General features: G+C 52.1%; 1 protein-coding gene across 2 annotated transcripts in view; it reads left to right on the top strand.

Annotated features, from left to right (window-relative positions):
* Window positions 1-12,095, top strand: part of SHB (SH2 domain containing adaptor protein B) — a 123,421-nt gene that overhangs the window by 85,766 nt on the left and 25,560 nt on the right. For both annotated transcript variants that reach the window (XM_090274448.1, XM_090274449.1), the window contains one exon: window positions 8,411-8,582. In XM_090274448.1, coding sequence (XP_090130574.1) covers window positions 8,411-8,582 — 172 coding nt within the window. The remainder of the gene's footprint in view (window positions 1-8,410; window positions 8,583-12,095) is intronic.

Here is a 12,095-nt window from a genome sequence, read left to right as displayed (position 1 = left end):
GCATGTGTCTGCGAGGTGAACACAGCCCTCTTGTTGGTGATCCTGGAAATGCAAACCAAACATTTGCTGAGCCGAATGTTGTCTTATAATACATCCCACGTGAAGGTACAGCTGTTACTCATGGGGCAGGTGGGGGAGAGGGGGAGAGTGAGACCCGCTCTTGAACTGGAGGAAAAGGGGCTTCTCCTCTCTGGGCCTTAGTTTCTCCATCTACAAAATGGGAATTTTAATTCTTGTCTTGCTGTGAGGAGCAGATGAGATGATGTAGAACGTATGTCTAGAAAGCTGAAGCAGCAGAAGGCTGTTGTCACGGGCACAGATTTTGTCAACTGCAAATGTTTGCGTATTGTTGGGAAGGTTTATGGTACTTCCATAGACTTCGGGGGTCATGTGGTCCAGCTCACCTCCCCAAACTGAGGCAGCGGTCTCCCTCCTTGCTCCCTCTTGGGGACTCACAACTGCCTCTTCTCTGACTCTCCAACCCTGCCCTCCCCACTGTTTCCCCGACAGGACCACACCAGGCCCTCAGCTTCGCTGTCAGCAGTGTGGAGGAACTGACAAAGGATTGTGCAGAAGGAAGGGGTGGCCTTGGGCACTTTCATAGTGTTGTCTGCGTCCTTGTGTTTTCAGAATAATGGGACATTTGTGAACAAACACAGGCCTGGAACACTCCCTGGGCCCTCCCCACAGTCTCATATGGTTTACGGACATGGCCCATATTCATTTTGCCTCATTCACAGAGGGCCTAAAGAAGCCTCTTCAGCAGCCCAAGAGCTCCTTGCAAGGTCTTCTGTGTATAGTGTCTTGTTTTTAATCATTCTAATCCTTAATGCCTCTGTTTCAAGGACTCTGTGTCCAGACCTGCCAGAAGGAAGCAGCCACTGCACATAGAGCACATGGCAGGCCTCACCGGGGACCCAAGGACCTTGCCTTCCTTTGCTTCCTTCCAGTTCCTTTTGAAGGGTCCCTGTCCTCAGGGGCCACCATCCACACCCGAGGTCAGCAGGGAATACTGGAGGACATTTTACAGACTGTGGACTTTTCTGTACCTGCCCCTCCTTTGGGAAAGACACTGCTAGGACACCCCCAGGTGAAGGGAGGCCGCCCGGGGCTTCAGTCCCAAAACAGAAGGGTCAAGTGCTGGGGCCTTGGGCCCACTTCCAGTGTGCAGACTGCTCCTATCAACTGGAGCTGGTTACATGCCTGCACCAGGCCCCATCTGTACAAACATGGGCAAAGTAGCGCTGATCTCCTGGACTTGCTGTGAGGGTCGGAAGAGAACACCACATCAGGTGCTCATATATGCTTGCCCGTGTGCACAGAAAGCACTCAATTAATGTTAAGCTGTTTTTTCAAAACTTTTAAAATAATCTGAGGCAGAGTGCAGCTCCTAAGTTTCCTGCCTTGTTCGATGAATGGGTTTTATGGTCCTGCTGCCTTTGGTGGAGGGAGGTTTATTCTCTCAACAGATATGGGGCATCTACTACGCACACCGCAGGCCCTGTCCTAGGCATTGGGGGATTCAGCTGTGAACCAAACAGAACATGTTCTCTCGGAGCTTCCAGCTCAGAAAGGAATTCCAACGAGGTTGAGGATAAAGATGATTTCTGATACAAGGCGCTTTATGCTCTCGAGTACTTGGAAGGGAACTGTTCTCAGTGTGGATGGGGCTATGGGGAAGGAGATCACTATTTATGGGGAACCTGCCTGGGCTTTGGTGCATTGTCTGTTACTGACCACCTCCACAATCCTTCATGCTCTAGGTACTGTCAGCCCTGTTTTGTTTTAGAAAAGGGGCCGCTAAGGCTCAGAGAGTTTTAGAAACTTGCCCCAAGTCACAGTAATTAATGGCCTGTCTATGGGCCTTTCTTTAGAGCTGGCTGCGTGATGGGTGATGGGCGTGGGGAGGTTCAGAGGAGCTGAGGCCCAAGGCCCCATCTTGCTGGATTCTGAGAAGACAGCGCCATACTCCACTGTAATAGGAACTGGGATGGGATCCGACGGTGGAAAAGATGCGCTGCAGGGCACACGAGGAGAAAGGAATTCCTCCTGGGGGGCTGTAGGGCCAAACTTGCCACAGGAAGCAGCATTGGAGCTGAACTTGGACGAATGGCTGGGACTTGGGCACACAGATCAGAAGAAAGGGACTCTAGAGCGCAGGCATAGCCAAAGCCTGGAGGCAGAAAGGCAGGTGATGGATCTTGGGACTGGCCATTCTTGTGACTGGAACCTTGGGCTGCGAATGAAACCCAGCAGGGTTTTGTAGGAAAAAAAATGTATCCAGGCAAAGTTTGCATCAAGTCACTGAGGACCATGAGCACCAGCGTTAGGCGCTTGTCCTCCATCCCGAGCACTGGGAGCCAGTGAGTGTTCGTGAGCCCAGCAGAGCTGTGCCTTAGAGGCCCATCGGCTTTTCTGCAACTTGTTCTCTGGCCAGCCCTAAACCATAAACAGAAAAGAGCCAGACCTCAAAGGAACACATTTATTTCATCTAAGCAGATATTTACTAAGTGCTGTCTCCATGCTGATTGCTGTGGTAGATTTAGGGGCAGACAAGACAGGAGAGGAAAAATAAAAATAAAATGAATGCCAGGTGCTGCCCCCACAGAACGGCCAGGCTGACTGAGAAACAGTGGCATGGGCACCCCCAGAGCTACAAGAGAAGTGCTGAGCTGGGGGGTCCCCTGAAATAGTCCCCACATTGCTTGGTTGGGGGAAGTGAAAGATATGGTATTTAAAGATACTTTGCATAACAGTGGCAAGTTAATACCTGTGCCTTTCTTGAAGGGAAGGGGACTGCTGCCCAGCAGGAAAGATAGGTGACTAAGAGCATATAGTGACTCATGACATAGCCAGAGGAGGCGGGTGCCCCTGTGTAACAGAAAACTTTTGCCCTGACTAAAAATGGAAGCCGACAGAAGGTTGAAAGATATGGGGAACCTGGCAAAAGTAGCACATCATAGGAGGGACCAGATGTGACATCACATAGGAAGTTACAGGCCGAGCATTTAAAATGGTCTGAAAGCGGGGCGGGGGATCTGGTCTGCCATGAGGGCTGGTGTGTAAGGAGATGCCACACGGTTCGGAGGCGTAGAAGTCACCCGGGCTGAAAGGGTGTAGACGGGAGTCAGCACACCACGTGGTCTGGAGTAAGAACGAGAAAACAGCAGCGGAGCGGAGGGTCCTGTGCGGGGACCTGCCTGACTGAGCACGAGTTTGTGGGAGATGCTTGGAGCTGAACTGCAGGCTTCTGCTTCTCTGAAGGACGTATAGAAAAGCCACTCTTGGGACCTGTGCCTCCCTGGACTCCGCCATGATCCAGTGTAACATGGCACATGTTTTCCTGAACCACTTCAAGGAGGCTGAGAGCTGTGCACCCCAGATCCTGGAGGAGAGAGCTGCTGTGAGAGGGTGGCGACTCTGAAACCGACATGTGCACATTCTGGGGAGGATAAAGATCTATTTGTGCAGCCAGCATAAGAACAGATAAGGATATGGGGAACTTCTGGGCATGGGTTTGGCTTATAGTCTTTTGGGAAACAAGGGAAGTGCTGAGTCTCGTGGAAGAGGAGGGCTCTGAGCAGGAGAGTTCAGCACCCAAGGTCGGAACCCTCTAAATACAAACCTGTTTCCTTCAACACTGATTGTTGGGTGATATGTCAAGGCGTCACATGGCCAAGCCCTGGTTTGCTTGGTTACGCTGGTTATGCTGTGAGCCTCAGAGTTGGAAGGCAGTTTAAGGAGGTGGGATCAGAGGAGGCTTTGTGCCATCCCAGGAAGCTTCTAGATGTCTTACAGCTAGAGCAGGACAGTGGTCATTCCAGGTCCAGAGGCAGGAGGCACACCACAGAGACCAGATGACTGAGGCACAGCTCCTGCCACCTGGCCCTGCCAGTGTCTTTATGGGAAAGGAGGATCTGGCATAGGGTAAGCCTGACCCTGGTGATCCACAGGCTTGGGCTCAAGGCTTGACCCTACCCTTTAGCTTTGAGAGCCAGGAGGAGTTTTTCCTCACCTCCTTGCCCATTACCCACAGGGTGGCAGGGTTCTTGTGAGGGTCAGAGCTGCTGTGGGTGCCCAGCACACCATCCCTCCTCATTTTAAGTGACTAGACTTGAGGACCAATTGGTATAAAATCTATGATACGGCAGGTCCTCAACGCCCTTTCGCTCAACATTGTTTCATTATATTGTTGATGAGATGCCATAGGAGCTGAACTCTTGTTTATATCAATTAGCCTGTGGTAAAATTGGTTTTGTTATGTATGTCGCTTCGTATCAAGTTCTACAACCAGTCGATGATGTTAAGCAAGGACTTTGCTGTACAAGTAAGAAGGGGACCAGCATTGGAGGCTAATCTGGATGGAGGGCGACAATAAAAGGCCTCCTAGAATGTGGGGGGAAGCTGAGCTGGATCTTCAAGGATGAGGCCTGCCATCCTCTGCCATCCAACCACTTTTGGAAGGACACTTCTTTCGGCATCACAAAGGGGCCTTTTCACTTGCCCTGGGGAAAAAGGCTGGTGGAGCCATTAACTGGGCCTCCCCTTCCCACTGCCCTGGGGGCGGGTGGGGGGGGTCTGGTCCTGCTGGGCTAGTCTCCTCTGCCTCCTTCAGAACTCTGACTTCCATTTGTAATTGCCTATAGGTGGAATTAATTAGGTTCTGTCATTCTAACGACTCTGCAGGGGTGGCACATTTTTTTCTCTAAATGCAGATATTCTTTTGAGGGCAGTGTGTGTCTTTATCTTTTGCAGAAAATCACTAAATTAAAAGAATTGCCATTTTAAATTGCAGATTAAAGAGAAACTTAATTAGAAGGAACGAAGGCAGTAGTGTTTGGAGCTTTTGTTCTTAAGGTTTCTTTTTCTTTTGCTCCCGAATCACTGCACTTGGAGTTTGTGTATTTTTATTTTAGGTGATATGATTTGCCTAATTAAGCCTGTCATTCACCACCACCTGTTCTCTAAAATATACGGCTATATTATTAAGCTTGCAAGCGAATGTATAAATTAATTCAGTGGGGAGTTACAGTGTTGACTGGGACATTATTAGGTTTTATCCAATTTATATGGTAAGAAAACTGATATTTTTCCCCAACAAAGTAAAACATCACCTTATTCTCTTCATTCAGTCTTTTGTTCAGCAATTGTTATGTGGCAGGCCTGTGCTAGGTGTGGGGGTGGGACAAACATAGTACAACCCCTGACCTTGAGGGGTTCCTGGGGAGCCAGACAGGGAAACTGGATATCATAGACTGAAGTCAAGGATGTGGCCTCAGTCACCTTCCCTAACCGGTATCCCTGCCTCCAGGGTTGCTCCAAACCCATGCTCCATCAGCACACAGAGAGGACTCTAAAGCCCAGTCTGAGAATGGAATTGCTTGATTCAACCCACCCATAGGATCAAGTCCCATGGCTCTTTAGAGGGGCTCTCTGACCAGGCCCTTACTTGTCTGCCTGATCCCACTGCATGCCCCTGCCTTTGGTCAGCCATCCAGGGCTCTTCAAGGTAGGTGGCTCAGGTCAGAGCCTGCTTCACCTCTTCCTCACTCCCTCCCCTACTCAAACATATCCCGTTCCATTGGTTGCCATGAGGGTGGCTGCTGTGGTTCAGTGGAGCCCTGGTGGGAGAGCCAGGCTGCTGGGAAGCCAGGGAGGAGTCTGTGGCGACATGTGTGCCAAGGCTTCACCCCCTCATGACCTCTAGGAAAGCCCAGCTCATGAGCCAGACGGAAGAGGGCTTTCTCATACACGCAACCCCAGGACTTGTTCCCTACAAAGGCCTTGAGGCCATTGCTGTCTTGTCTGTCCCTGTGGTTGGACATAGGACAGAGCTGTAGCCAGCAGGATGGCAGGAGCCCCAGCAGTCCTCGCTCTGCCCCTGACATCACAGGCTGTCGGCATCGTGAGGTTAGAGTTTGACCTCCATCCTTTCTAATCATGAAGGTTAAAGTCTTCTGTGTCTTCCCCTTCCTGGACAATGGCAGCCTCATCCTTCCAATGCTCAGGCCAAAAGCCTGTTGTTTCCTCTTTTTCTCACACCCCACACTGAATGCAGGGACAGGTCCCGCTGCCTCTGCCTGCAGAATGCAGCCGGAATCCAACCCCTCACTGTCACTTCCGCGCGTATCTTCAAGGCCAGTCTCCCTGCTCCTTGTGTTTCCCTTCCACCTCTCTCTCTATTTTTTTTAAATAAACATTTTTAAAGAACAATTTTAGGTTCACAGCAAGATCGAGCATCATGTAGAGAGTTCCCACATACCCCTTGCCCTCCATATCTTTTCAGCACAGCAAGACTGTTATAAAGAGTGCCAGGTTAAACCTTCCCCATCAAGGCACCCAAATGACTCTCCTTTTGTCTCAGAATAAGACCGAAGTCCTTCCCAAGGCCCATCAAGCCCTACTTCCCCACGCACCTGCCCCAACCCCACTATACTCCAGGTGCCCTGGACTGTGTTGTTTCTCTAGCACCCCCGGTATGTTCCCACCTCAGGGCCCTTGAACTTGCTCTTCCCTCTGTCTGGAATGTCCTTCCTTCCAGCAGATGTCCACATGGCCAGTTTCTCCTTTCCTTCAGAAGTTCACTCAGATGTCACCTTTCGAGAGCACCGCCCCCCGTCCTGCTTTAGTTTCTCCATAGCATGTACCATCAGCTGCGTGCTGTGGGTCTGACGCACCTCATTTACTGCCAGTCTCTCCTCACTCGGGCTCTGCGCTCCCCAGGCAGGGACCTCTCTTTTCTCACTGCCGTTTTCCCAGCCCTGAATTGTATTTGGCCCGTGTGAATGCATGTTTAGGAGTGAGATAAGCACCAATGCAGTCATGAGAGGGACCGCACACACATGGGTCCAACACATCTGGCAGCAGCCTCCCTTCCTGCTGTTTTCTTAAGTGGTTAATAGAGAAGAGTGTCTTGGAGGGATAGAAGTGCTTCACAGACCTGATGGATGGTCTTGTCTCAGTCATAGAACAAGTTCGTTCCCATAGAACAAGCTCGGTCCCCATAGGCAGCCCATCACCGCTGATGGGCTGAGTTTTCCCACCACCTCCCATGAACATGAGGTTGGTTGCTGTGTGTCTGGCTGGGGGTCCAAGGACGGCTTGCCACATCTGTGCCAGCTGGTTGAAGGGGAGATGTGTCGCTTGGCCGAGGACGTGTGTCCGTGGGCCAGCAATTGGACACAACTTTAGGAACCTTGGTTTGCAGGCCCTGGCCCAGTTTACTCAGCACTCTGCGTGTGCCAGGCCCTTAGGATGCATTCCCTCATCTGATCGTCAGGCAGCCTGGTGGCGGGGGATTGTGCCTCAGAGAGGCTGAGTAACTCAGCCAAGGCTCACACGTGGCCAGGGCAGATGTAGGAGAGGCACTTACATGGTTCAGTAGCTTACATGAAGTGACTGCATTGAGCAGACATGATGATAAAAGTATCTAATAAATAACACTGATTGAACACAGACCACATGCCGGCACTTTGTCTGCTGAGGCCTCTGTATGCATCACATGATTGAATCTTCACAACAACCCCACAAGGTAGGTGTAGTCATTGTCCCTGTTTTTCAGAGGAGGAAACTGAGGCCCAAAGAGAAACGTGCAAGGTAGACTAGTTGGTCTCCAGGAATGCTTCCAGCACTCCAGTTTCAGTGCAGCGTTTTCTGCTCTTTGTGGGTTATCTCCAGGGTCCTGCCCTCAAGAAGCATCTTCCCTAAGCCCATGGGCGTGAACAATGCTCCTGCAGGCCCAGCAAGGGACAAAAGCCCATGGGAGAGCCTATCCCCCTGTGACGGGAACTGTCAGGCCTCCCCTGGTGACTGGGTCCAGGGCAGAGCTGGCTGTGTAGGACCCACAGAGGGGCCACTTGAGTGAAGAGATGCAGACCTGGGGGATGCCACAGGACCCTGAATGGGACTCTGGAATTGTCCCAGGAGAAGGGGGGCCAATGTGGCCAGTGCAGCCCCATTGGGGTGGGAGAATGTGAGGAGGCGAGGAGCTACTTGGAGGCAGATTTTTGACACAAAACAAGGAATAACTTCCTGAGAGCTGTCCAGGAGTCTGAGCCCCTGCCGGTGTACCACACTCCCCACCGCCCTTGCTGGACGTTGCAGAGGGCTTCCTTTGGGGATAAGGCTGAGCTCAGTGGCTTCTACAGACTTAACACCCCCTTGAAAGTGCCATCTGGCGTTAACAGCACCCCCGTGCCCTGTCTCAGGAAGTCCGCATCTTTTGAGCCATGCTTGTTCATTGCTTGAAATTCTTCCTCCTGAGAATTGTAAAACCCCAACGAGAACAGTCCGTCCACTCTTAACGCTACTGTGGCCCACAGTAACTCCTCAGGCTGAGCTCCTGGTAACCTTGCACTCTCTCTCTCTCTCTCTCTCTCTCTCTCTCTCTCTCTCTCTGTGTTCCCCACAGCCCAGTTTAACGGCAACGAGAAACGACAGTCATCCCCCTCGCCTTCCCGGGACCGGCGGCGCCAGCTTCGCGCTCCTGGTGGGGGCTTCAAACCCATCAAACACGGGAGCCCTGAGTTCTGCGGGATCCTGGGAGAAAGAGTGGACCCTGCTGTCCCGCTGGAGAAGCAAATGTAAGTTCTACAGGGGAGAAGCTCAACCTCAGCTCCTAGTTCATGCAGTCACTGCTCTCCCCTTTATTTTCTTGCTCTTATTTTAAAAATTCAAACTAAGAAAATGTTAGAGCTACAGGGGTCTTTTATTCTGCAGCGCTACCCTGCCCCCATGTACAGATGGGCAGGCTGAGGCTCATGGAAGGTGAAGGCCACCATCAGGTCAGTGCCAGAATGGGATTAGAACATACGTCTTATTCCCAGCCATGAACTTTCTCTGTCCACATGGCGTGACCTCCCTTACTTCTGATGACTAGTAGGAGGGACAGTTTACGCCTCCCTCTTACATCCCAGTTTCTATTTTCATCATACAACAGATGAGTTTTTGAATAGCTAAATATATACTAAATCCTGTCCCCTAATTTTAAGTCAGATTTATTTTCTAGCTGGTGACGGTTTTGCCCCACATCTGCTTGGTATTAGTTGGGCAATGCCTTAACACTCTTGATGTGTGTTTTCTCCCCAGCACTGCTGGTCAGGCCCGCTTCTGCCCTCCCCTTAACCGTGATGATCCTTTCCCTTCTCTGCCAGGGTCCTAATATGTACAGGTCCCTGCTTTGCTCTGAAACCTTCAGTGGTTCCCCATCACCTCCGGAACAAAGCCCCATCTCCTGAGCCTGGCGCTCACTCCAGATGGCTCTTTCATTTTCTCCCCATTCTGCATACCTGAACTAGAGTGAGCTTCTCTGGGAACACAAAAGGGCAGATCATGATCATGCGCTGGTGTGTCAGCCTCTTAACAGTGAATGTGTGATGAACGGGGTTCTCATCCCCATTGCACAGATAAGAAAATCGGAGATCCAACAGGGACAGAGCCTTTGCTAGGCTCTCAGGGCTCCCGTGCAGAGGTAGGATTTGAACTCCAGCCCCGTGCCTCTCCCCTCACTTCTCTCTCCCTGCGCACATTCTTGCCCCCCACCCTTAGCACGCGTCTACACAGAGCAGACAGCCAGTTGGCCAAGAGATTAGCTGGCACCAAGCTGGTTCCTCGTAAAACTGTCTCATGTGGTTCATGAACTATATCAGTCTCCACCCAGGGATTCTGGTCTCAGCAAGGCCGGCAGTGCATCCTCGCAGGAAACGCTCGCCGGGTGAGCAGGATGCAGGGTTTTCCGATGATGTCATGTGCGTGTGTGCCCACCATGGGCCTGTCCTGTTCCCTCAAGAGGCTGCGGCCTCCTCTGGGCCTGCCCCTCACCTGCTGTACTGAGCACCTGGATGGGAGAATCACTCCCAGCGGGCAGCAGCGGCATCGTTTCGCACAGCCATGCTGATTGGGTGGCAGGTTTTGCTTATGTCTGATCAAACTGTATTTTTTAGTCAACAAACACAGTGTGTGATCCAGGGGTGCCAGGAGTTGTTCAGAGTGCATCCTGACCCAGGCTTGCCTGCCCCCAACACCCACCCCCGGGCAGAGCTTTCCTCAGCTGGGGCCCTCGAAGGCAGTTCTGCTTGCCTTCCTTTCCTTTTCCTACTTGATAAGGCCCTTGGCCAAGTCCAGCACCAGGGCCAGCTTTCCCGCCCCTGCCACCTCTTCTTCCCAGGATTATTCTGGCTGCTGCAGGCCCTGACTCATCCCCCAGAGGTGCTCAGGTGAAATCCCACCGAATCCCCACCCTGGCTGATAGTGCCTCCAGGTTGCAGTCTCTCCTCCAGCCTAGCACAGGGAAAAGGGGAGGGGACACTGACACCCAGGGGGCTGTCGAACAGGGTTGCTGAGGATGGGCCATCCCCCTGCTGCCTGCTGTCCCTCTGGGACAGTGGGAGAGCTGCGCAGGTGCTCAGAGGACACCCTCCCCTCCTTACCCTTCCTGGAGAAAGCTCATAACCTCCTCCATCCTGCATCACCGACTTTTTTGTTTTAACAAACTTCTTAAAAGTAAATACATAAATAAAATCTTGATCTTTCTGTAGCTCCTGCCCCTGTTGGGAACATACATTTTGTGAGGGCGGAAACTTGTTTGGGTCACCACGGTGTCCTCAGTCCCCAGACAGTGCCTGGCACATGATAGGTGCTCAATGAGTAGCCGTCTGAGGAGTGGACCAGGTCCCCACAGAGCTGCCATCACTTTCTCCCTCCCTCTCATCACCTCCCCTCCTCTCTCTGCTTCCCTTCCTTGCCTGGGTCACCAGGTGACCTCCTCCTCTGTCCTCCATGGCAGCCAGCACAGCAGATGGCCCCCTCCTTCTCCCTCCTTCACAGACATCCGCTCTGGGTCTTTCCCTGACCCCCCTGGCTGCTGGCTCCTCCCGTCAGCTTGACCTGAAGCACAGACTCTCCGGGCTCGGTGTCCAACCACATCCTCTCCCTAGGCAGTCTCCTCGGGTTCCTGGTGGCAAGTCACCAGCGCCCGGCCCAGCCCACACTTCTCCCAGAAGGCCCGACCCCTACGTCCAGCTGCCTTCTCGGCACCTCCACTTGGCTGACGGATGGGCACCTTAAATTTCACATGTTCAGGTCTGGGCTCCTAATCCGCTAGACACTCACTGTCCCCCCAGCTTCCCCACCTCGGTGAATAGCACCACATCTACCTAGTAGTTGCTCAAGCCAGAAACCTGGAATCATCTTCAGTCCTTGTTTTTTTTCTTCCTTACACCAGCATATAATGCATTAGTAAGTTCTGCGAATTATCTATCCAAAGTACAGCCCGAATCTGTCCCTTTTACTCTGCAGCCACCTCCCATCTGGACCACTGAAGAAGCCTAACTGTGTCTGCTTCCCTTCCCCTCTGGCCTCTCTGCAGGACAGCCTGGCTCACCTTCTGTAAGATCATCCAGAGCATGTAATATCTCGGTTTAAAACCTTGACTGCCCTCCGCTGTGCTTAGAATGAAATCACTTCTCCCTTGGCCCACGAGGCCTCAGAGGACTGGGCCCCACTCCTGCCCAACACTCATCCCGTGCCAATCCCCACGCTCACAGTGCCAGGCATCCTTGCTGCCTGTCTGCCCTGTGAACCACTGAGCTCATTCCCTACACTTGCTGGTCCTCTGCAGAGTGCAGGTTTTCTTTGGTTCTTTCTCATAATGCAGAGTCTCAGGTCAAATGCCATCTTCTTAGAAGCCTTCTTCATTCTAAAGTAGCCTCCCCCCTCTTTCCCACCCGTCACTACCTTATTACAAACCCAGTACTCCTACATAGCACTTGTCACTACCTGAAATCGCTTCCTGAACCTATTTATTGATTCTCCATCTCCCTGTGTCAGCCCCATGAGATCAAGGGTGGAGTACGTGGTGAGTAAATATTGGAGGAGCTAATGGATATTGGATGGGTTAGATGGCAATGGTTGAATCTTAATTCCATGGTTCTGACCTGATGACCCAACACCACAGTCCAGCACATCCCCAAGGTGTCCTCCCGCCTGAATTCTCTCTGTAGCCCAGGCAGCACCTGCTCAGGGCCAGCAGTTGGCCCCCAGCCCCCAACAGGAACCCCCGCCACCCTGTCTCCCAGCCAGCCTCCTGCTGACAGGCT

This window comes from Furipterus horrens, unplaced genomic scaffold (genome assembly GCF_987537825.1).
Source record: "Furipterus horrens unplaced genomic scaffold, mFurHor1.1.pri manual_scaffold_4, whole genome shotgun sequence".
Taxonomy (NCBI): domain Eukaryota; kingdom Metazoa; phylum Chordata; class Mammalia; order Chiroptera; family Furipteridae; genus Furipterus; species Furipterus horrens.
The sequence above is the reverse complement of the archived record's forward strand: the minus strand, read 5'-3'. Positions and strand labels throughout refer to the sequence as shown.